At 36.9% G+C, this 25,308-nt stretch overlaps 2 protein-coding genes and 1 long non-coding RNA gene across 3 annotated transcripts; 1 reads left to right on the forward strand and 2 right to left on the reverse strand.

The window, feature by feature from the left end:
- Positions 1–463: 463 nt before the first annotated feature.
- On the reverse strand, positions 464–8,147 carry LOC119793039 (flavin reductase (NADPH)-like). Its single transcript, XM_038299985.1, has 5 exons — positions 8,081–8,147; positions 4,570–4,804; positions 2,601–2,802; positions 1,514–1,678; positions 464–1,434 (listed from the first exon to the last, which is right to left on the reverse strand). Exons 2-5 carry the CDS (start codon positions 4,702–4,704, stop codon positions 1,286–1,288), a joined length of 651 nt encoding a protein of 216 aa, XP_038155913.1. The 5' UTR covers positions 4,705–4,804; positions 8,081–8,147; the 3' UTR covers positions 464–1,285.
- An 846-nt stretch (positions 8,148–8,993) lies between these two features.
- Positions 8,994–24,838, forward strand: LOC119792896 (serine/threonine-protein phosphatase with EF-hands 2). Its single transcript, XM_038299742.1, has 18 exons — positions 8,994–9,282; positions 10,024–10,083; positions 10,208–10,216; positions 11,134–11,261; positions 11,356–11,410; positions 11,493–11,668; positions 11,972–12,086; positions 12,275–12,321; positions 14,726–14,892; positions 14,992–15,028; positions 17,124–17,273; positions 17,356–17,694; positions 20,582–20,767; positions 20,891–21,033; positions 22,482–22,588; positions 23,002–23,168; positions 24,285–24,372; positions 24,588–24,838. Exons 2-18 carry the CDS (start codon positions 10,032–10,034, stop codon positions 24,836–24,838), a joined length of 2,217 nt encoding a protein of 738 aa, XP_038155670.1. The 5' UTR covers positions 8,994–9,282; positions 10,024–10,031.
- On the reverse strand, positions 21,432–22,082 carry LOC119793077. The gene is made up of 3 exons (XR_005282058.1): positions 21,927–22,082; positions 21,588–21,840; positions 21,432–21,513 (listed from the first exon to the last, which is right to left on the reverse strand). It is a non-coding gene; the product is annotated as an uncharacterized LOC119793077 (long non-coding RNA).
- Positions 24,839–25,308: the final 470 nt, after the last annotated feature.

The following is a 25,308-nucleotide window of genomic DNA, read 5'->3' on the forward strand; positions in this document are numbered from 1 at the left end:
ATATACACTGCAGCTCATCAAATGGACCTCATTTATCAGTTAGCGTGAACACTTACAAAACCTAAAACCAGTTAAACTGACCAAGGTATTTGATGCCCTATCCTGAAATACAAGTTTGTTTTGTTAAATATTAAAGACATAAAGGCATTTGTGAAAAAAATCTTTTAATATATAAAATTATTATGTAATTTATGAATCATGTTAAAAAGATTTCAGAATGCACCTTGAATTTTGGCACATTTGGACCTCCGTACTTTGAAATTATATACAAAATCGGATTCATTCAGTAAATGAGGTATCTTTTTTTCCCTCTTTTTAAAGATTTTAATAAACCACTATTGTTCTCCTTTAGCGTTTTTAAACCTCTGCTTTTACTTTAAATGTTCCACGTTTTATAATTGTGTTCGTAGCAAATCCAGATTTATCTTTTTAGTATATTAGAAAAAAGCACACAGGAAAAAAAATGAAAGGTCAATTTTAATAATTATGGCACAACACTGCAGTCATGTGGCTGAATGTATGTACTACACTTTACCAAAAGAATGTGGATGACAGATTTTTAAGATTATAAAAACATGTTAATCCAGAGCGAAGTAAGATTAAGTTTATCAGACACACATTTAAAGGCAGCGATGATAATGCTTTATTCATATATGCACAGCATGGTTCACCCAAAGCACTACTGGTAGTATCTCACCACAGACTTAAAAAAAAAAGGCAAATTAACTTTAACCTTACATGAAAAGGTTAGAACATGAGTGGAGCATCCATTTATAGTCTGAACACACTAAATATAGTTAGATCCACATTTTGTTCAATATTCACTGAGTTTTGCTCCTCGGTAATTTTCATTATCACCTCTGCACTTGATCAGAACTTAAATTCTCTCCACTGAGTTGAAATCCAGGTTGTTTATAATGCTGTGCATTACAGGACTTTTCCTCTGATGGTCATTTGGAACGATGTAGGAAATCAGACTTTTATTTAAAAAAAAAAAGAAGTTTTTAAGAATCAGCAGCTTAACTGGATTACTTATAAACTTTGTTAAACATTACAACCACAGCGGAGATTGTACAGAGGAGTGTTATTTGGTTTGTTGCTGCATAAAGAAGGAAACTAGATTGAGCTGATAACCCTGCAATGTTAACTATTTTCAATGTAAAGGAGTTTCAACAGCATATTTCCTTACTGATGACAGTGAATTAATCTCCATGGTTAGACACTTCCAAAAACTGTTTGTGTTCAAACTTTCTTAAAAAGGTGAACCATTTCTGGTGCTCTCCGTTCACTTTGTGGTGATGGCGACTCCTTTCTTTACCCAGGCATTGCTGTTGAGCAGCGAGAGCATGAAGCGAGCCACGTCTCCTCTTCCTACAGCGGTCTGACCGCCGCTGTCCGGCACAAAATATCCCTCATGCGTCAAAAACTCCTGAGCTGTAAAGACAGCATTGATTTTAACCAATCCTTATTGCTTTCTCGTTTTCGAGGCCACAGAGAGAATGTTTTCACTCACCTGAGGCAGCCAGGTTCTTAAGGCCAGGAGGCCTGACTACGGTCCAGTTGATGTCCTCGCTTTTCTGCAGGAAGCGTTCCATCTCATACATGTTGCTGAGGACGCTTCGGATCATCGGCAGCAGGAGGAACCGGATTAGGAATGGAGACTGGGTTCCAGAGTTAGCTAAACAGTCAGCAAACAAAAACTCTCAAAATAAATCAGGAGATAAAACTTCTCAACAATAAGAAAAAAAGTTAAACAAGATTTGTTAAGCTTACATTCTAGAAAACATGATTTTTTTTTTTACAGATTAGAGTGGTTCTGGGTGATATGTACAAAAATACATATAATTTTTCTTTGTTATATAGTGTTAATGATTACTGTGATGTGGATTTAATTTAAAGAAACGATAAGCTGAACAATGGAGCCTTTAAGTTTTCAGTGATTTCCTGGAATTATAATGCAAATACAAGCTATTGTTCTGTTTAATGCTTATATGTTTGAATAGATTTGTGTCTTTATTATTCAATTAAAGAAAACATTTTCAATCAAAGAAAAGCAGTCTCAACTAGATTTTTTCATTCAAATACTTCTCGTCTTTGAAAGACACAAATCTCCCCTCATAGAGTAGAACCTGGAAATAAAGCAAATCCAGATCATAACAGTCTTCTCCATCTTATGAAAATGCCTTGTTGCTCTGGGCCTCATTTACTGCCTGTTAGGCCACATGAATTGTCCCTTTTATTGAATTTCAAAGTCTGTCGCTATCATTTTTATTGCATTTTTCTGCTCTTTAATAAATGATTGAAATAATTTTATTGCCCTTTACTACTTTGTTCTGGTTAATGAGATGCCAGAGAAAGCTCCAGAGTGAAACAGCATTGTCTGTCTCCAACCTGCTGCTGCACACTGAGGAGGCCCTAAATTTTTTCCTCACTAACAAGACAAACTAGTCACGATTGAACCATATCTGACTTCCAGAAACAAGGGCTTAACTGTATTTATGTTTGGTTAATGGCAAAAATGCTATGAAGTTTGCAGAAAGCAACTTTGAGAGTCATCTTAGATTTCAGTGCTGAGGTCCTGATCTGTGCAGTCTACTTACGCTCTGTGTACCAGGAGGTCATGGTGATGACCCTATTGACCCGGGTTTCTCTCATAGCGCTGACCACAGCAGCCATGGACGTAGTATAGCCTGTCACCCCATAGAAGAAGGAAGCAGGAAAGCCGAGGCAGGACATGACCACATCCTGGTCTTTGAAATGAGGCTTCAGGCTGTCTGCTGAGAAAATATCAGCCGTCACCACCTGGAAACACATCCAACAGGTCAACATGAAGGGTTTCCATCTTCATTCTTTCATGCAAGGAAATCCATGTTTTCCAAAGTAAAACTAAAAAAAAAAAAAGAGCCCAAATAAACAATGCTTTGTTGTGACGATGGTTGAGTATATAATAGAATAGGTTTTTTTTTCTCCCAAAAGTAAACTCCCTCCAAAATGTATTCCCTGAAACAATAAATGATGCCTGCAAAAAGTATAAAATAAGAAACTATGAACTTAACGTGAAAAAAAATCAGCCTTCCCTATAAAAGAAAAAAAGTTAAATAGATAAAGGATGCATTTAGGCCTGTTAGTCTATGATAGGCATAATGTCTCTTTCTGGGATTTGATATCTGGTTCTGGAAAGGTTCAAATTCAACACATCAAAGTTCTGCCGGACTTTCATCTTCAGCCTAATTTTCTGTTTTTAGCCCAGTTTGACTTATTAAAAAAAAGCGCTGAGGTCAGAGTGATGGTGTGATCGTTAGCTGTCAGGAGTTCTATGAAATCTCCAAGTGTTATACAGGCCTTCGGCTGTTAAAGGACTGCGGTTTCTCTATACTGCCTCCCAGTGGTGGAAAAAGGTTTAAGAGAAATAAACAGACCGGCAGCACAATTGCTCAATAGATGGGTCACATTCTGATTTGATCATATTATGATTTGAATTATACATTATAATTTCCCTCTTTTCGAAATAAACATGTACATGTTGTTTTTGCTGAACCATCCAGCTCATTTCTCTCAGACATCAAAGTAGCCACAAAACAGCAGCTCAGTGGATATTTCTCCCGTTTAAGAGATCATTATCTGTGTAACTCTCACATTCATTTAGAATAAAAAAAAAAGTAGAGTAGAGTAGCTTCTGAAATATTCAGACAAACTCGTTTGTTACCTGAAATTCCCTAAAATCCACTTTCCTCCCTTCTTTGATGCTTAACTTCTGCACTTATAACATTCATGCTACAGAGCTATTTAAGGTATTGGGCAGTGTATAAATGAATGGAGTGACTGTTGGCTATGACTCCATGCCTATTCATCACAAACTGTTTCTTAACTTCAACCACAGCAGGAGTTTATTTGGGAACAGAAAAATTCACCATGGTAGAGATAAATACGTTCGTATTATGGCCTCATCAGTGACTGTTATATTTATAGGTAGGCAGATTGAAGAGAAAAAGAATGTGTTAACTTTTGGACTAAAATAAAAAGCTTGTCAACATTTTGCTATAATATTAGTTACGATAAAGCTTTGAGTTATAACAATAAAAACTAGAAAAGCACTCAGAGAGCACAGACCTCAGCCAAGCAGCGAATTTTGCCCTTGTCTATCAGCCTGACAGCATGTCTATCTGCAGCCTCTGGTGTTTGTTCTGCTGACACCTTCATTCACTCTGCTTTCTTGTTTGATCAGCAGATCGAAACTTCAAGCGAGGCATGGCTCGCCTTTCCTGTATGTTTTTTCTTCAGTAAAGTCTGGACTTTTTTGAGTCCGACAGTAAGGCTGTCAATAGTTGCTGTTGCTACTCTGGTTTTTGGACTGTGGTGCACTTTTTTAAAGTGTACAGGATAACTTTTCAAGTTATCCTGTACACAGACAGACGGCCAAATAAACAAGCACTCAAACTTGACTAAAATCATAACCTCCTTGGGAGTTAATAACATATTTGCTCCTTAAATGCTGCAACTGTGACACAAGATCATGCTGAAGGTGTTTCTTCATAAAACAGCTGACCTTTGAGCCTTGGTTTTTATTACCTTTAGGTTGTGATGGTGCACTACAAGCTTAGCAGGGTTCCTGACCACAGCGGTGACCGTGTGGCCCTGCTCCAGCGCCTGCTTGACCAGATACTGTCCAGTCTGCCCAGTGGCTCCCAGCAAAGCAATCTTCATCTTCTGAAGCTTAAAGCTCAGTCAGGAGTTAAAAACCGACCAGTAACTGTTGGGGATGAATCACTTTGATGGCTTCAACCAGCTGTGCTAAGGCGTTCTCTTTGTTGCACAAGCAAAAGCGTAAAAAAAGGATTACTGCATTGAGACAAACACGCCCTCTCTCACACATTATGTTTTTATCATATGACAGAGATCACAGTGGAATTCCAGTCTGAATTACACAAATTAAAATGTGCAAGAAAGATGTAATCTTAATTAATGTGAAATACATTTTCTCCATAAAATCAACTAAGAAAAACAGCAGATGGCCGGATCTAAAGCATTTACAATTTGGATATATCCAAAATCAAAAAAGACCTGTGCATGCATTTTTCAGCGCAGTCTTTAAAACATAAAAAAGAAATGGAACAGTCTAAAATGAAATACACAAATATTGAGTTTTAAATCAAAATGGATACACAACTAGAAGTTTTGTTGAATTATTTTCTAACAATTTGGCGAAAGAAAAAGCTTAAAAGCATCATCTTTTCTGGACATTATCAACTACATTTAGTACTGCAGCACATCTGATCTGAAAAACATTTTCATATTTGTTTTTTTTTTTCTCCTCTCTATAATTGGTGCAGAAATTGATGGATTAAAAAAACAACAACAACTAAATTAAAATCAGAATTATTCAGGGCAATATGGTGCAACAATACTTAGAAATATAGCAGACTAGTTGGATTTGTTGATAACATATTGTTGATTATATAACACCCAGAAAAGAGCAGAAATAACTTTGAAACCTCATTAATCAGGTCAAAACTGCAACTACATACACCTGTCATGGCACCTCATCTTCACAGATCTAACGCTGTGCACAACCGCTGTGAAAAACATCGTTTTAAACCCGTTGAACAGTAACTACTTAGTATCTACATTTAGCATGTGACCCTGATCCACTGATGCAGCAGAGAGGATGGATTTGGTTTAGATCGGGTAAAACAAACGAACACATTGTGAAGACAAAATTAACTTGTCAGTAAAATATTTCGGGTTTCTCCCTCAATCTCCACTAACAGAGAGATTTCAACAGCTGAAAAGAAGTGCTGAAATGGAGCTGTGATGTCTTATGTACCAAAGTCTTTTTTTCATAAACAGTGTTAGCTGCTTATTGAAAATATTGAATAAAAGTTAAGAAGCTGCAAAACATAATTAACACACAACTTAGATTTCATTTTATGTGTTTTTTTTTTTATTCAATTGGTACAGATGAGTACAGATGGAAAAGAGTGGCAAAACCTTGGACAAATGGCTGCAAGCTGGACTTTTGTCTCATTACAGGAGGTAAAAGTTCAGCCAGGTGCCTAGCTCAAGCAATCTGTCAATTCATATCTTCAAATCTATAAGTAGAAATGAAGAACTCCATATTTGTTATTCTATGAAGCACAAAATCTTTGTTATGTGGATCTACATGATCTCATCAACTTTTTTTAAAAAAGGCTTGGTTTTGCTGCAGAAAGAACCCGCCTCACACCTGCATTATTTAAAGCTGAATTATTTTAGGAGAAAAATAAAATCAATAAAATAAATGAGCTTTGATCTGGTGTTGGCATATGATACTGAAATATAAGAAGTCTTTTACTCCTATATGTCCTCACAAAGCAAGCACCTTTATGCAGCTTTTTGTTTAAACCCTCTCCAGGCAGATGTTGCCACTTAGCTAATTACTCCATATCCATATTTTAAGAGCTTTTGTTACTCAGAAGTACAACAGAAGGACTTAGTTGTGAATTTGCAACAAACAGTTTCTCTCCAGCTCACCAGATAACACTGCTGACTCACTTTCAACAAGGCTGAGTCCTTGGTGTCACTGAAACAGATTTTCTAAGCACCAATTTCATATAGGTATCACCACCAATTTCCATTATTTTGAAATCAATACTACATAAGATGAAACATGAATGTGTATAGATATGACACATGCCAATTAGTAGATTTTATCTCCTCTGGGTTTTTCACCAGAGGTATCTCGATTTCAATGTTGTGGATTCACAACGTGTGCCCAAACAGGTACCGATGGATGCTAGATGCTTTATCTACTAGTTTGTCTATATTTTGAGCAACAGTTTAACAGAAAGGGCCTTTTAAGAAGGCCCTTTCTGTTAAACAAAAAAAGAGGTTTTGAGATGTCGATGGAGAAAAAGTTTGAGAAAAAGTTGTCTAATTTTGTGAGAATTTTCTTTTTTTTTTTTTTGTTAATTTATTTTTTGTGACATTCAAATAAAGGTAACGTTCATATCAGATTCAGTCTTCAGTGTTAATTTACCACTCCGGGCCACTGTTGCAAATCTGCAACATCCCAGAATTTATTGCATGTGAAGGTCTCTCTCAAAAAAAAGTCTGAATTGTATATTACTACCCAATATGATCATTTTCTCCATTATCAGATTTTTCTTGCAACTACAACTTAATTTGAGCCTGAGAGGGTTATTAATAAAAATAAATAATAATAAATCGAATATGATTTAAGGCTTAAATGAAAACCAGCTCTCAGTCCTTTAAATTTGTATTGTTTCAAACTGATTACCTCAGCCAAAGAACCTTCAACATGTTTTTTTTATTTGTAAAGCTGTTTAAAAAGAAAAAAAAAGAAAAACTAACAAATTGAACATGTAATCCACAGGCCAGGCAATAATTAAAGCAATAAAAATCAGTATTCCTGGGGAAAAAACAAACAAAACAAAAAACAGATCAGGGAATCTCTAAGTACTGAGTTTTATTATTAATAGTATATTTAAAAACATGTATAGTGAAAAATTATATATGATTTCGGTTTTCTCTTTGCTGAGATGTCTTTATAGTCTCTGTATAAAATGATGTTGTCAGAATGTTATCTCTTAAAGACACAATCAGACATCCCATCCCACAGTTAGCAGAAACAGAAAAAAAGGAAACTACAAAGATACTAATATTGCTCAAAGAAAGCAAACTTCTCTCAAAGACATTAAGGGAAAATACTAAACAATTTCCCATTTAAATAAGGATTAATGACGATAAAAACTTTAAACTTCAGATTTTTTTTCCTTCTTAATGAGGTTAATTGTGAAGCTGTTCAGGTGTAAAATGTGGTTTACGATCGGCTGGTGGGAGTTTGTTTAAAACATTTCCAAATAGTGTTACTAAGCTTTATGTGACCTCTGAGTCTAACATTATCTAACCAAAGTCAAGTCTCACTCAAAGTTGTGTCCAACAACATTAGCGACTCATACGGTGTTACAGATTTATATGAAAACCTTTAAAGTGGCAAAATACAACTTAAGCAAAACGAATTAAAACCATTCTGTAGCCATGAAAAGCACAGTGAACGCTAGCAGCGTTAGCTTTAGCTTACCTACGCCATCTTTGTTTACGTTTACAATGGAGGTGCGTTCAAGAGCGCCAATGTGAGCATGTGTTTGTAAACCAAGGCTGCTGATACTGACTGTGGTTAATTGACACTCAGAGGTTGAAAACTAATTGAAAACGGTTATAACAGACTTATAAACGCACAAATAAATAATAATGTGTAAAAACGATATTTTCTTATTAGTCAGCAGGAAAAAATGTAAGACTTAAACATTTTGATTTACTTCTCATAAGTGAACAGCAATTTAATCTGTTATTATTGGCAACTATGTATTTTTTCCATTTGTGATGCACTGCATCTCAGGTAACATACAGGGTCAATTATCTATTATTTATTATAGTTATTTATAGTTATTATTATACTTTATTATACCGTAGTTAGTTTGTTTTTCTATTGATTGAGAGGGACAGGGGCTTTGCTTAGCTCCTCTCTTCATGTAGGCTGATCCAAATGATCTTTCTGAAAAGGTTTATTTCAGGTGCTTCACATATTTTTTTTCTTGCAAAATTAGAAGTTAAACATTATGGTTTCAGCTAGATTGTTTATGTTGGTTTGACATTATTCCTACATAAATCCAGGTATGTGACACTACAACCACATAATCTGATCTGGTCTTACATTTTCCAAATAGGTTTCAGGTTCTGCTGTGGCTCTATTTAAAATGGACTTTCTATCTTTACAAGGTGGCAAGATCCCATCAGGACAATGTCGAAAATCCTTTTAAGGAGACCTCATTACGTGTGCTCATTTAAATTTTCCTCAGATAACATGTAAACACCCGGCGAGTCTCCTGCTGTCAAAAATCCTCTCCAAACCAGATGTCACCTCCCTTCTTGCCACCACAAAGATTCCTCTAGTCGCATCAAGTCATTAGGCAAGATAATCCACTTGAGGCCAAGTGCTTTGATTATGAGATCACAGACAGGGAGCCAGGACTAAAGAAGCTTCACCCCAGTAAGGAAGAGTTGAACAGTAAGGGTACCATCCAATATGGAGCCTCTGTGTTGACTTCCTGTTCTTGTTCATCCACCTACAATGATCAGACCAGCTCACATTAATACCTGACCTGATCCCGGTGGACCTGTGGAGAATGCAACGGAGCAAAGGACTCTTTAAATTCACACTGAAACAACAAAGAGACAGCCAAATAACTAGGGCAGCTGTTACTGGATAAAGAAAGTTGTCAAGTAAGTAAACATCAGATTTAAAGTTGCCAGCAGGTGAATGTTTTTAGATGTCACTATATGAAACAGAACCAAAATTTTCTCACTCAAACTTTTGATGTTTCTATCACCATTCAGACTTTTCTTTAATTATTATTTTTTAAGTAATTTGAGTTTCCTTTGTTTTGTTCTCAAAATATTCAAATTTTTACAACTTTAATTAGAGGATTAAAAATACCTATGTGGATGTAAACTTATAATACTGTTCTGATTTCTTCAAAAACTTCCATAAATAAAATAAAAACATTTCAATATAAGACATCAATAAAAGTCCTATATTTAATGTGTCCTCTTTTCAAGTTCCAGTTAGGCAGATGTTTTTCAGTTTCTCCAGAAATTTGTGGTAATTTTCGTTTTTTTTATTGTTTTATGTAAGGCTTCGTAGAATTGAGACAAAAACAGTCCAGTGAGGCAGGATTGAGGCCAATCACAGTGGGAAGCAGTAGACCAGCACTTAACAAGATTAAAGCATGAATGGCCTCCAGATTTAGCTCCTCTGCAGCTCAAATGTTCCCAACTATTATCTGAGGTCTGGACCAAAACAGAACTGTTTTAAAATGAGACTAATATACAGTGTGTGTAACCTGTCTTATATATCCTCTAGTGGTATCCCAGCCGTTACATGTGCATACTCCTGTTTTTAATCATTCTGCATTGTATTTCAAGTTTCTCACTAATATCATGGTTTCTTTGTGTCCTCAACAGGAACAGTCATGGGATGTGGCGTTTCAAGGTCCAACCAGTTCCACAAACACTCCAGAAAAGGTATAACATAAAGCTCTTCCATAAAACAGAAAAATACAATCTATATTTGATCTCATATATGCAAATTATATATGTATATATTCATGAATTGTCCGTCTCTCTGCTTCTGCTCTGCTGCTCTCAGCCGTCACCAGTAAGTTACTTTTTTTACCCTGCTTTTTGTGCTTGTATCATCATTTTATAGGATAAACTAAATCCCTATATTTTTAGGCAGAAAACTAAGACTTAGATTATCTGTGTGTGAAAAAAAACACAAACCTTGCTGCTTTGAGATGACCTAGATACCGCCCTAAAGTCCCACGTCCCCAACAATCAAAGCTGTTGTGTCTGAGCGACTACAACCATGTAGAACACACATCTCAAATCAGTTTGCAGTGCTTTGAGAGCCTCGTGCTGGGATGAGTACTTATCACACCAGAACAATATCAACATATGTACAAAGATGCTGTTTGTTGAAATCCCCTCAGCATTTAATTATTCCATCCCATTCAGCCAGATCTCTGTAAACATTGAAATATTAAGTCAGCTAAAATCACTGTCCAGAGCAATGGAAAGCCACAGGGCAGTATGCTTAGTCCCCTTTGCTTCCTTTAAACCTATGATAACATGTTTATTGCTTAAACACAATAACAAAGTTTATGACAAGATAATGGTGATTCCCTTTTTTTAGAAACTATGACCAAATAGCCTTTAGACATGAGACAGACTGGTTTGTTGAGTAATGGGTTTGCAATAACCTGTTCAATGACACCATTGGGACTAAAGCGTTTAATGTGAAGCACAGGTGAAAGCAGATAGCATCTTCACGCCCCTTTATATCAAAGGGATGCTGGTTGAGCATATCACCAGGCTGAAAATCACATTATCACTAAAATCTTTTCAGTTGTTAAAATTTAACAACTCTAAGACCCAGTATTTCTTTACAAGTTCAGGTCTTTAGTGGCTTAAGGTTAAAGCTTAAAATATGAGACATGAAATGTGCAACAATAACTTTATTTAAGAGTTTTTTTTCTTTTCTTTTTAAAATCTCATTTACTCTCTATAATTCAGCTATAAGAGCAGCTGTTCTAATTCAACGATGGTACCGGCAATATGTTGCTCGCACAGAGATGAGACGGAGATATACCTGGCACATCTTCCAATCCATCGAATACTCCGGAGAACAGGCCCAGATCAAGGTAAGAAAGCGCTGCAAATAATCAGATTAGCAGATAAGTCAAATAAATAAATAAAAATGCAATCTAAACCTTCATTCCTCCCTTCTCTTTGCAGCTTTATAACTTTCTTGGCTACCTCATGGACAATTTCACGCCATCCAGCACAGAACGTATGATAGTTCTTGTATTATTGAGATAATTGATGCAGTTTCAAAACAATCAAACTGAGCTTGAACTTTGTTGATGTTGCAGGAAATTTGATCTCGCACATCTTTCGAGAAAATGATGTCTGTTGGGACTCAGAATGGGAGAGATACTTCTGCTACAAGAACATTGAAGTGCCGGAGGTTTACTCTGGGCCTCATCTCACCTTCCCCCTGACGGTGGAGCAGGCAGTCGGCCTCCTGGAAGCCTTCAGAAATAAGAAAGTAGGAGCTTGCAGTGTTCACATGTTCTTAGCTTGTGTGCAAAGATAAAATAGTGAATGAGAAGTTGTAAAACAAGTGGTGGTACTTTTATTTAGGGTAAAATGATGCACTGCAATAAACATATATTTTGAGACTTTTTTTAATACATTACCAAAAGTAACAAAAAGTGTTTTGTTATTATTGTCAGGTGTTTGTTCTTGGTTTCCTTTAAATGATGGAACATATTTCTAAAATGACAGAATCAGTTTAATATCCAGGAAAGTGTCTGCAGCCATCTTTTCTAACTCATCTCTGTCCCAGTAGCAGCTGCACTCTCGCTATGTGCTCGAGTTGCTCCTGGAGACGTGGAAAGTACTCCGCATGATGCCAAACATCAACCGCATCTCCACCTGCCAAAGCAAAGAGGTCACTATTTGTGGTAAGATTTACACAAGCAGCAGGACTGTCTTGGCATTTATGATAATTTCCGATAAAGTTTGGTAGATTTATCTAAAATATGACAATTAAGCCAGAGAATACTTCTCAGTGATTTTTTTATGAAGGCACTTAGGAACTGTCCCTTTGTTTAAGTATGTTCCTTTTTCTTCTGTGTGATCTCCTGCACAGGTGATTTGCATGGACAGCTGGAGGATTTGTTGCTGATTTTTTACAAGGTTAGATACTGTAAGAACTATATTTTTAGCTTTTTATTTGCTCATTTATATTTGAACAGATGAACTCTTATATATGAATATAAAAATTCCTTCCAAAGGTTTTTATATCCATTGAACCTTCTCACAAATGAGCAATCATGTAACCGGAAACATCTATTTGTCTATATTTATATATCTGGAGACTATGTCATAAAAATCAGATAGTTTTTTGCAAAACAACACATTTTAAATTGGATCGGATGGAAAACTTCTAGGCTTTTCATTATTCATCTGTGCAAAACTTTCTTTAAACTCTGACCAGCTGTCCTGTCCCTACAGAAAAACACACAATAATAATAATTTCATGTTCAACTATGGGGATTATGTTTTCAGGGAGATACCACACATAGGGCCGGATCTATCAAAGGTTTGCGTGTATACGTGAGCTATTTCACTGCGCACGCTAAAAAATGTACAAACTGATCTATCAACAGCGTGCTAAAAGGATTTGGTCTTTAAAACGTGCTAAATAGCGCCTCTGATCCATTTAGTACTTTTTCTGCAATGAATATGCAATATGGGGCGTTTACACGCTAAAGTGCGTCTTGTGGGAGGAGAACATGTAAATATATTAATTTAGCACTCGCAAAGGGATTTATCAAACTTGAACGCAATTTTGCTAACGGTATCTGACTCTATATTTAACACGTTTCAAAAGAAGGTGCAAATGGTCTGTATGCGTAATTGTGCACACATGGCAGCAGTTATTGTCGCAAGAAGGAGACATTGAAATGCAGCAAGGAGACGCAGAGAACGCATTTTTTCACTCCGTGTGAATATTTTTGGAATGAACGAGGAAACGATCATCAAAACATATCGTTTATCCAGCATTGCCATTTTGGAGCTGTTGGGGGAACTCCGAGTGGATTTGAAGCCAGCCACAAGGAGGACCCACGCAATACCAGATATCACAAAACTCCTTGCAACGGTGCACTTTTTTTGCATCTGGGTCATTCCAGCGTACGGTTGCAGCGAGAGCTGGGATCTCCCAATCTCGTTTTTCAGAAGTGCTGTCCGACAGGGTCGGGGTTCTCCCCCTGCGCCTGTGGAGCAACATGCCAATGCTGCGGGGATGCGTAATCTCATCCACAGTCACTTCTTGTGAGCCATTTGGTATGTGCATTTTTCTACAGGCCAATACAAAACACATGTTTTTTTTTGTTTGTTTTTTTTTTGTTTTTACTGCAGTGAAGTAGAAATTCAGCCACATACCACCTTAGGGAATAAAGGTTGCCAAAGTTTTTTCTTTATATATCACTGTAAGATTTTAATTTCGTAATGCACTAGTTTGTAGAAACTACAAACTACTTTGCCGCAAACCACAAAACGCGCAATACCATCATTTAAATAGGGCGTCTCCAACAGTTTTGCACCTGCCACCAGTTACGCAATCGCTCTTGTTAAATCACCCTCAAACCATGGTTCAGCCCCTCGCGCAAAATTCCAGTTTGCGAGCGCAAATTACTGCACGCAAAATTGGATCTTGATAAATCCGGCCCATAGAGTGACATTTATGTTACAAATTTTAAATTTAGTCTCATTTGATTATAGCCCCTTCTTCCATCTTTTCAGTGTCGCCAGCCTAGCCTGTAAAAAGTACTTTCTAAAAGTTCTTATCCCATGCTTATAGATACCTTATCTCAGAGTTATCTTGACAATGAATGTTCCCATCTGAGCTTGATCCCTGCAAAGTCTCCAGAGAAGTCACTTCCCATTTTCAAACTATGTATTGAACATGTATTGTACTCCATGGGATATCAAAAGTCTGGGATGCTGTTTTCTAAACCCAATTTAGCATGTTTTTCCTGACATGTCAGCGTTGCTCCAAATAAATAGAGCAGCTCTATTTATTATGAGATGGGATCACACATAGATGGACTTTATTTAATAATAAGGTAACTTCTTCAAGAAAAAATGCTGCAATGATATTTAATTAGGAGTTTAAGAGTAAATATGACTTAATGCAAATGCTTGCCACTTTTTATTCAGTTTGTTATGTGTAAATAAAAGCCACATATGGCTGTGATGTGACCAAATGTAGAAAAGGTTAAGAGGTAATAATGTGTTTATATTAATTAAGGAGAAGTTTAAATGGTTAAAGATGCAGGAAAAAAAAATTAAATATACTTTTAGCAAATATTTTAATTAACTTTTGTCAAATAATTAATGATGGTTTCTGTATGAGTTAAACGGCATATATTCGTCACACATATGATTGAATAGACTAGGATTTTTTTTCTTTTGAACAGAATAGCGAAAAACTTTTTATATCTCTTCACTTTTCTCTGCACTGCACAGCTGTTTGTATACATACTACATATTATCCTGATAATCTTGCTTTTATTTGCCCTTGTTTACCTTGTAGAATGGCATGCCATCCTTAGACAAGCCCTATCTTTTTAATGGAGACTTTGTTGATCGAGGCAAAGACTCCATCGAGATTCTCCTCATCCTGTTTTCCTTCATGCTCGTTTATCCATGTGATGTCTTCTTAAACAGAGGAAACCATGAGGACCACATCATTAACCTCAGGTAAACATTAAGCTTAAAAAATTTTGGGATTTTAATGCTCTGATGTTGATAAAACAGAGCCTCCTGTTCCCTCTCAGACATTCTTTGTTATGTTTCCAGGTATGGGTTCACCAAGGAGGTGTTGACAAAATACAAGGTGAGTTTTCCCCCTGTACAACTGCAGAGCACCTATGCTTTTTCTTGATAGCCTAGGAATAACACCCCTGCTTGGCTAAATATGTTACTGAGGCCTCTGTGTTGCTAGAAAGGCACAGAAAAGCAGGCCCTCCTCGGGTCAGCTAATTGGATTTCAGGTTGTTAAACCAGTACACAGCAGGACATCTGCCTCCTGATGAAAAGTCCAAAGACTGGATGAGAAAAAATTGTTTTCCGTTATGTGGCACACATTCTGAGCTGGCATCTGGACTTAGTTCAAAATCCATCAATCTGGAAGCAGAAATGTTACTGTTTCTTTAAGGAGCTGCAGCTACAAATTTACCCATTAAGTCCAAACTTGGCACATTCACATCATTGAGCTGGTTGTTCCAAATGCTGAAGGATTTGGTAAAGAGTATCCCCTGTTTATTTCATGTCATTGTTGATCCAAAAATACACTTGTTGTTGTATTGTGTGTATGAAAATAGTTGTGGCTTACAGGAGGTATTAACAGCATTTGTTCACATTTTGGCACATTAAAGACAAACATCATGAATTTTGTTGGGATTTATGTGATAGATCAACACAACAAGCTTACTAGTAAGAAGAGTTTACAACGCTATTCTCACAAAAACCTTTATTTTGTGATATACATACATTGTTGTTAAAATAATTAGATTATAGGGAAGTTCTCACTTACTTGATTTATCACACTCATACTTGTTTTCAATCTTTTGTTTTTCTCTGTTGTGATGAAAACACTTGTAAGATCTCAGAAAAACAAACCACAACAAAAATGATCTTTAACAAAGAAAAATAGTCTTGATGAAAAATGTTTTTTTATAACAACCTAATGGTTGAAATTCAAAAAAGTACTTTTAATTTGAAAAAATACTTTATCAGAACACATTCTAATTCATTACATTTGTACATATTTGTATTCAGGTGCCTTTACTCTGAAACCTCTTAAATAAAATGTAGCTCAACCGGTTTTCTGCAAATGTCCCAATAGATAGCAGTATAAACGCAAGCTGTTTTGTGACGATCTTAGATGTGAGAATATTAGTTAACAAACAGCATCATCAAGACAAAGGAAAACAACAGACAGGTCATAGGAAGCTGATGAAGCAGGCTAGGTTTTAAGACAATATTCCAAACTTTGAATACTTAATTGATCAATCCATCATGTGAAAAGCAATACTAAGACATGATTATTCACCTTAAATGGCAAAGGAAAGCATTAACTGAGGATTACGTAAACTGTTGATAAGAGAGGATGAAAATCACCCACACACTCCACTACTATGGATTTGTAATTTTTAATGGAAAAAGGACCATTGAATGTCTGATTTATAGTTTGACATAAACCATTAAGGAGAAATAAAACAAACATGTAAAATAATGATGTTTGATTCCAACGGGACTTGAGGGGAATTGAGAAAATGCTGAAATCTAATATTTTCAACCAGCACAAAACTCAGCTCTATGTTGTTGGCAGTGTGATGCTTTCCTGGCTCTAAACACAGACAGGACTGTAAGAAACCCTGTGAGAGGCTACGGCGGACATAAAACTGGTGCACAGGTTCACCTTTCAGAGGGACGTTGGCACCAAGTATAGAGATTGATAGTGTAGTCATACCTCTAGAAATAATTATCTCAGTGGACGGATTTCAAAAGCATGTTGCGCTTTTTTAATCCATGCTCAAAACAGCTTGAATCGCATCCCTTTCTTTACACTTCACAGGTATCCAATTTTCTGTGTTTCAAATATACTTTTGCAATCAGTAACATATTTAGCAAAAAGGGTTACAAATATTTCTAAAGAATGAGTAAACAAATGCAAGTTTGTAATTCTAATGTGACAAAATGTGAGAAAGTTCAAGAGGAAGGAAAACTTTTGAAATATTTAGAAACATTTTGAATTCATTTTGAAATAAGCTTAAAGCACAGGATGTTTACTAGAAAATCCATAAACTTAAAGATGATTTGAGTTGCCTTTCAAACTACAGGAATTTAAAACAATTCCATTCTTCAAAGCTGCCATGTCTTAAACTAAATGTTATGAAATTCTGACAACAGTTTAATTTCCACTTCAGATTCATGGGAAGCGGATTCTAAAGCTGCTGCAGAAGATTTTCAGCTGGTTGCCCTTAGCAACCATCATTGATCAGAAGGTGCTGGTCCTCCATGGAGGTATCTCCGAAAATACAGACCTCGGCATCCTGGCCAAAGTGAACCGACATAATGTGAGGAATAACCACACTCAAACTTATTTAAAACACATTATCAAAGCCTTTACATCCCGTGTCTCCTTTGGTCCTGCACCAGTATGTTTCAGCTCTGCGACCTCCCAAGAGGAGGAACCACAGCCCAGCGGTCATGTCTATTGACATAGACCTGGATAACGAACTCTGGAACACCAGCAGGATCCTCCAGCGTCGGGCCTCCTTCACATATCCTGAACCCCTTGGCCCGAAGGATTGCTTCCACAACCGTTCGCTACAGGACTTCTCTAACCGGATCAAGGCCAACACGCATAACGAGCTGGAGAACAGCAAGAAGAAAGAGGATATTCTGGCAGCAGCACTCAGCAGATCACAGCAAGACGTTTTGTCTCTGTCCACTGACTCTGTAAGCAGTGATAATGTCAAGGAAGATTGGCGGCAGGTAAGAGAGCCTACAGTCTTCTCACAGACATTTGGAATTAATATTCCAATAAAAATGATATGACATTAAGACATCCAAAATTTCACATAAATGCTGCACATTAATGTGCCAACCATCCAATTTCTTGAATTCTGATTTTCCAATCACTTCAATTACCACAAATGGATTAGCTCCAACTATTGGCTTTTGAGAAAGGATGGGCCATTGCTAGGTTCTGTGTGGATTCCAGGATGGTATCATGCCCTGAAAGAATAAATACTTCAATATGTCCGGTTATAAATTTTTCAAACTATCAAATACAGCAGAGGCTATTCGGTAAATGCTGGTTCTAGAGTCTTTGCGAACCAAAAGAACACCAGTAAGATGGTTAGCTTCTAGAAGACCTGACATATATACCAATGAAGCAATCCCAGAAGAGTTGAGGCTGTTAGGGCCTTTAATGATTGGCCGACATTAGATAATGTTAAATGGCTTTTTTTTTTTTTTTTTTAGAGATACAGAGATAATAAGTTATGTTCAACAATGTGATTGTTTGATATGAAAGCAAATTCTTTGCTATATACTGAACTTACAAACTGATCACTCCAAGAACAACAAAAGTGCATTCACAAACATCACTACTGCAACTAAAACAGTTTCAAATGTGGCAGCCATGTTAGACTTTCTTAATTCAAACGTACAGTGCAGAGGGCTAATCATTTTTCAGTTGTTGTTATGGTGGCACTTGGAGACCTTAGTATTTATTCAGTTTGCACTGTTGTGCAACTTTAATGTGTTTATTATCCACCCCAGTAGGGATGGTAAATATCTTATTTATCAGATATTAATCGTACTGTCATATATTGTTTATCAACACACGCCCTATTGGCTGTGTGTTAGAAAATTAAATAAAAGTGTGATTAAATCATGGTCAAACAGATAATTCTGCTCATATATGTAATAAATTAACCACAACCAACATTCAAAATGTAGGAGTTTATTAACATAACAAACATATTTCAGTAAAAATATCTTGAATAAAACTAATGAAACTCAACTAAACTAAACTACTATGCAAAAACAGGAAGGCTAAACATGGTGGGAAACCATAATCATTGAGATGTTGCAATGATACAATAGTTAAGTATGGATTTTATGTTTGACAAACCAAAGTTTGTCTTGAAGAATTGGAATGTAATTAAATGTGCTTTTAACTAACTTAAAGCAATTGCAATGTGTGCAAACCAATCCACAATGCAAATTCAATAGGCAAATAAACATTATTTGTCAAATAATATTTTATTAAATGATTTGCCTAATAAGAATTCAATAACCTTTAGTTAATGGGGATTCCCATGAAACGACTTTGGGTCATAATTTGGAAACCAAATTTTAATGTGCAGATGAAAAATCACATGAGCGTCACATAGGTGTTTAAACTGTTAGGGAAATAAAGCTTGTTCTAGCTTTATGAACAACAGATCAGACTAATTGGAAAATGTCCCTAACTGTGCCACACCTGCAAACTGCTGATTTTCATATGGAAGGATTGAGTTCGCTCCAGAATTTAGCAGAATACCAGCAGGCCACACACTTCAGGAGTCTTTCATTCCATGTGCCACACACCAGAGGAAGGGCTTCGTTGTTCTTAAAACTCCCATCTCCAGTCAGCATCTAAAAGTTCTGAAAGCTAAGAGAGAAAAGATGCAAATGCTCTGTTTTGAAGCAAGTTGGTTTCAAGTTAGCTATTAGGCCTGACTTAGCTTCTGGTCCTTAGCATGGGCTTTCCATGCTGGCATCTCTCCAATGTGAACTGGCCTCATATCAGTCCTAAAAGAGGAAGAAATCCTGTGTGGTATTTTCTGTCCGTTAAACACTATGGGGAGCAAAGGCACACCTCTGTAGGAGTGTCTTATGAAACTGCAGCTGCAGAGTGAACCTTTCATCTTCTTCACGCAATGAACCTACTTAATATAAAGCATGGACGTTGGTTCCCATTGTCCAAAATTATTATCATGGTTCGTGACACATGACCTCCTTGCTCTAATGTTTTTTTTAAAAGGCACTGCTGTAGAGTAACAGTTTCCATCCATGTAGCTGGCTTAACCCACACAGAGAAGAGACTGTGTGGGTTAAGCCAGACATCCTTATCCCTGGATATATTTTCTAACTCAGTATGGAGGATCTGGTAGGCAGAAATGTATTTCTGGACTAAATCAAGACTTTGATGGACCGACTAAAAACCATCTAAATGATGTCTGGTGTTTGGGGGATGGTTAGCTTAAAGAAAAGAAAAAAAGAAGAACGGTGATGTTTATTGTTGTTTGCTCATCTTATGGTCACTTTAAAGTGCAGAACATCATGTTGTTCATGTTGAATTAGGAAATTAACAATGTGATTAAAACAAAATGAAAAAAAACCCAAAAACTTTATGAGCAATTATTCTAAGGATGGAGTCGGTCATACTGTGATTGTCCTGTCTGAAATATGTAGTGGTGTTTGACGATTTGATGCCAGCTTTAGCTCAGACTTAGGAACACATGTTTGTTTTGCTGTTTAATTTATTGTCAGAAGCTAAAAAAATGTAAATTTCACAGATTATTTAGAAATGAAATAAATAATTGTATTTATTTGAATATATTTGAAATTCAACCTGCCATGATGGTCAATTCCATGTAACTCTAATGGCCATAATGGTAATAGCATTAAATATACACCTACAGCCAGAACATGTTAATAAATTGCATTTTTTCTAATTAGTCTTTCTTTTGTTTTTCTGCATTTTGCAGCATTTAAAACATAGCAATCAGAAAACAGAGTTGTGAACACATTTGCACTTGCTTCCAAACGTTAAATAATTTAATAAATTATTTATGACAAACAAATGGGATGGGGTGTGTGTGTGCAGATCTTGGACCTGCTGTGGAGTGACCCGATGAACCAGGACGGCTGCATACCCAACGAGGTGAGGGGTGGAGGTTGCTATTGGGGCCCAGATGTCACAGAGGACTTCCTAAACAGACACAACATGCAGCTCATCATCCGGTCCCATGAGTGCAAACAGGAAGGCTACGAGTTTTGCCACAACCGAAAGGTGAGTTCTGGTTAAAGGGTCAGTTCAATATGCCATCAATGTTTCCCAACTATTCCTTTAAATACAGTCAGTTCTGCCCACCTGCCATTCTACTAAGCTCACTCCTTTATTCACTTCTCCCAGGTCCTCACTTTATTCTCTGCCTCAAATTATTATGACGTGGGAAGCAACCGGGGAGCCTATGTGAAGTTGGGTCCAGACCTTGTGCCTTATGTTGTTCAGTATCAGGCCAGCAGCATGACCAGGGAACTCACCGCCAGGCAAAGGTAAGGAAAAAATACAGGGGATTATTCAGCCACAGCAAAGGGAATAGTGCAGGAAAGATGATTGTCAACATTCTTTTTCTAATTTCAGGAAGCTTTGTAAAGCAATTCATAAGCACAAATTTGGGATAGGAATAGGCAAAATGACCTTGATTCTCTTTGGATCAGGTGTGATAAGCGGAGTGTTTGGAGAAAGGAGTAAACAATTACAGATGGTTTATTGGAAACTTGCAAAATAAGGAAGGGACAGGGATAACAAACCTCCTGTCTTGCTAGATGCTTTGCCCTGTGAGTTTTGGCACATGACCTAATTCTGTAACAGCCAATTTTTATGAGCCATAGTTAATGTCATGATTGGTTCTAATCAAACCCACATGCAGAACACTACCAGGAGACAGATGAAAAGTTTAACAGAGTTTATTAAATGTTTGCACAAAATAAGACTGCGTTCAGGAAACAGGTCCAGGCTGGATTCTCAGGCGTCTGCAGAGATGACAGTTTGGTTAACCAGGTGGATAGGAAGCGTTGTTTAGTTTTCAGATTGTTGCAAACTATACCTTGGAGAGTTTCAGGCTTTCTACTCAGAGGGGGGGAACCGGTTGGGTCCAGAGACTGTTGGCTTGACAGAGTGTTCAGCAAGTGCAGCATCTAACTTCTGACTGTTGGATCAGACCTTGGATTGAGGGGTTAGCTCTCCTTCCGAGAGCAGCAGGTGGATTCCAAAGTGAGATCTTCAGGTTTGGCTCTCTAGGGCAGGCAGGCAGATTCAGGTTAAGCTCTCCCAGAGCTTCACACGAGAAACAGGTTTTCCTAGGAGCGACAAGACAAAGGCTGGTTAGAATTAAGTTTTCTCTAGGGGACAAAAATCAAAGATAAGGAGGCTCAGGTTCGCTAACCAAACTTAGCTAACACTGCGGCATCGAAGAAAGGTCTGGCATCTGCTTAAGTAGAGGGTCCTCTAATGGGCTGACGAGCTCCAGGTGTGCTGGTGAGCTCCAGCCCAGAGAACCCACGGCGCACTCTGCTGGGGAAAGGTGGAACAACTCCAGATCCCAACAGTTAAAAAAAGATATTAAAGCTAAACAAAAAACATTGCAGCCTCCAAAAAAAAATAATATTTAAGGTATAGGAATCAGTTTTCTTAACAGAGGAAAGGAAAAACATTTTGTCTGTCTGATAAATGTATTCTGTCATTTGTTGTACCCCTTCCATAAATTTAACAATTTCTATCCTTGTTATGAGTAAAACTGTTATGAATCCCAAACGGACTCTTACCTGACTGTAGTGAACAAATCAACAATTTATTTTTTTAGCCCAATGTATAAAACATGCAACTGATACTAAGAAACTTATTGTAAAGCACCTGAAGTAGTTTAAAACATATGATGAAAACATTCCCCATGTAAAGATGATTGTGTTTGAATCTATGTGTTCTCTCATGTCATCTGCAGTGTCGGGAGAACTGAACGTTCAGCCTTGAAAGTCCTGCGTGAACAGCTGTTTGCTCACAAGTCTGACCTCCTCTGTGCCTTCAAAAAGTTTGACACCGAGAACAAAGGTTTGTGTGTGTATGTGTATGTGTGTGTGTGTGTGGTTTTGGTTTCTTATATAGTGAATCAGCTTCAGCCAATCAGGTTCTAATTCTGTCATATCTGAAAGCTCAGCGTCTGATTCATGGAAAATCTGAAAGCAAATCTTTGTACCCTTTGTGCAGTGTTATAATAGACATTTATTAAAAATCAAATCTCGTGGGAGAACCCAAAGTAAGCCCAGAACATGGAGGATTGCTGACGCTGGATACATTTACAAAAAAAATCCTACCTAATATTAGTCACTTCTGTCAGATTTATTACATCTTATCGTATGTTATCATATATGCATTTGTTACCAAGGAGCAGATGCTGCAGTGATGCTATAGTGGAAATGAAACTGATTAAAATCTTTTTCCATCTCAACACTGATCTCTATCAGGCTTAGTGTCCCTGAACGACTGGGCCTCAGCTGTGGAGAGTGTTATGCACCTGAATCTGCCGTGGAGGATGCTCTGCTCTCAGCTTGTCACCTGCAGGTCGACGGACAGCATGATTTCATATTACGACTGGTTCAACGAGCTCGCCATCAAAGGGCCTAATACAGACGTAAGAGGCTCAAACAAAATCCAACATCTAGAGATTAAGGAGGAAATGAGACCTAAATAAGAATATTTTTTAAAGTATGATTAGGCATGTGTCCCATGTGTCTCATTTGGTTAATAATACTTTACAGCCAGGAAGGGTCAATCTTTTAAAAAGTAATACAGAAATAAATTACAGCTTCTTAATGTTCTAAAACTTTTTAAAAACTCAAATTATAATTTTTTTTGCCATATAGATTTAAAAGTAATTAGACAGAAAATGTTGCAAGATGCTTGTCTCTTGTTATACGTGTGTGTAAAGCTAAAATGGTTTAACTTTTTGATTTATTTCGATTTATTTTGTCTGACTGTGTTTTGATATTTTTCAGACTAAAAAAGGGGAGCAGGCAACATTTTTGCTTATATAATAGATAGCTAAAACCACTAACAGTGGGAGTTTAATAGTATATATATATATATATATATATATATATATATATATATATATATATATATATATATATATATATATATATATATATATATATATATATATATATATATATATATAAATATATATATAGTTATATAATACTATAATACTTCTAACAGCTGTTCAGTTCTAACTGTTCAGTTTACCGCTGAAACGTTGGTGGGAATGTTTTAATTAATGTTTAAAAGATATCAAAACACATTTTTTACTATTTGATAACAAGAGCATGTGTTAAGGATAAGGTCATACTATGCTACAAAACTATTTGTGGTATGATTTAAATAAATGCAAGGATTCAATTTTAGCTTTAAGTAAATTCGGGTTAGAGCTAAAAAGGGAAGATTATGTTTCCTCGTTTTTATTTTCAGTTCTGGATAGAAAAGGATTGAAAAATAAGCTGCTTGCATTAATGACCAAAAAAAAAAAAAAAAAGCATCTCAGAAAAAAATCTAACATTACCTGAAAAATTACAATATGCTGTGGGGAAATAATAGGTTAAACCCTTTAGAAACTTGAGAAACAGTTGGTAAAGATATGAGAGCCTGGCTCTTCAGGATGAAAATAATGAAGGATTAGAGAAGAGTATAAAAATGTGATTAAAAAGGAGGTGACCACTATTAGTTGTGCTTTCTGTTTCCTCTGACACAGCACATCGACCAGAGTCTGCTGGAAACTTTGTACCGCCATCGCTCCACTTTAGAGACAATCTTCAGGATTGTAGACACAGATAACTCAGGTAATATAATTTAGCATATTGGAAACAAATGAATTGGTTATAGGTTAATGTGAATAGCATTGTGAATAACTGGGGTGTCATGTGTGTTTAAATGGTGTCTCCTGAGCTTCTGTTAATCCACATGGAGTGTGTCAAAGATGTCACGGCCTCATGAATCCCGATGAGGATTAACCCACTGATCTTCTGGTCTCTTCCCCACTTCTGAACCGTGACAGGGTTTATCAGCATGGAGGACTTCCGGCAAACCTGGAAGCTCCTGAGCGTCTACCTGAAGATGGAGATCACAGACGAAGACATCTGCAACCTGGCTGTGACCATTGACAGCAACCATGATGGCACCATCGACATTGATGAGTTCATGGAGGCCTTCCGGCTCACGGACAAGAAGAGCCGGTTAGAGCGGGGCCGCAGCATGTTCATGGGCACGGCATCGGACCTCAAGCTGGAGGAGGATCCCAACGTATGACCTGGAGCCTGAAAAGGAACTCCACAGTGCAAGCGGCTTTGGTGACGCACACGGCGATGAAGGATGACGCTGAGCAGCATCTGCTGCGTGGATTACAGGGATAAGATGGAGCGCAGTCTGCTCAAGCACCGTGTTTGTTGACGGAGGTTCATCTCAGCAAGACTGAGACAAAACAACGGTTTTTCAGTAGTTACAAAATTGGAACAATATGATATTTGGACTGTGTAATAAAATTAAAAAAAAGTGTTAGAATTCTTGAATTTCTTACAAAAAAAGATGTTAATTAACCATGTGAAACCAAATTGTGCACATTTATTGACACCTCTGGTAAATATTTGTATATAGCCTTAAAATAAATTCATGTTTTGATGTGAAATAAGACTTCTCTAATAAAATCCCAACATTAATTTGATTACATTTGGTGAAGTGGGAGATAAAACGGAACTGAAAGCCTAATGTTAAACATCAGT

The sequence above is a fragment of the Cyprinodon tularosa genome, unplaced genomic scaffold, assembly GCF_016077235.1.
Source record: "Cyprinodon tularosa strain WSP-4 unplaced genomic scaffold, ASM1607723v1 ctg112, whole genome shotgun sequence".
Classification (NCBI taxonomy): Eukaryota; Metazoa; Chordata; class Actinopteri; order Cyprinodontiformes; family Cyprinodontidae; genus Cyprinodon; species Cyprinodon tularosa.

What these genes read in the sequence shown, in the direction of transcription:
- LOC119792896 (XM_038299742.1), top strand. Translation starts at nt 10,032, where the DNA reads ATGGGATGTGGCGTTTCAAGGTCCAACCAGTTCCACAAACACTCCAGA. An exon ending in AAGCCTTCAGAAATAAGAAA is followed by an intron (nt 11,669 to 11,971) that starts GTAGGAGCTTGC and finishes CTGTCCCAGTAG; the next exon opens with CAGCTGCACTCTCGCTATGT. An exon ending in TCAAGGAAGATTGGCGGCAG is followed by an intron (nt 17,695 to 20,581) that starts GTAAGAGAGCCT and finishes GTGTGTGTGCAG; the next exon opens with ATCTTGGACCTGCTGTGGAG.
- LOC119793039 (XM_038299985.1), bottom strand. Translation starts at nt 4,704, where the DNA reads ATGAAGATTGCTTTGCTGGGAGCCACTGGGCAGACTGGACAGTATCTG. An exon ending in TGCACCATCACAACCTAAAG is followed by an intron (nt 2,803 to 4,569) that starts GTAATAAAAACC and finishes ATGTGTTTCCAG; the next exon opens with GTGGTGACGGCTGATATTTT. An exon ending in TAAGAACCTGGCTGCCTCAG is followed by an intron (nt 1,435 to 1,513) that starts GTGAGTGAAAAC and finishes CTGTCTTTACAG; the next exon opens with CTCAGGAGTTTTTGACGCAT.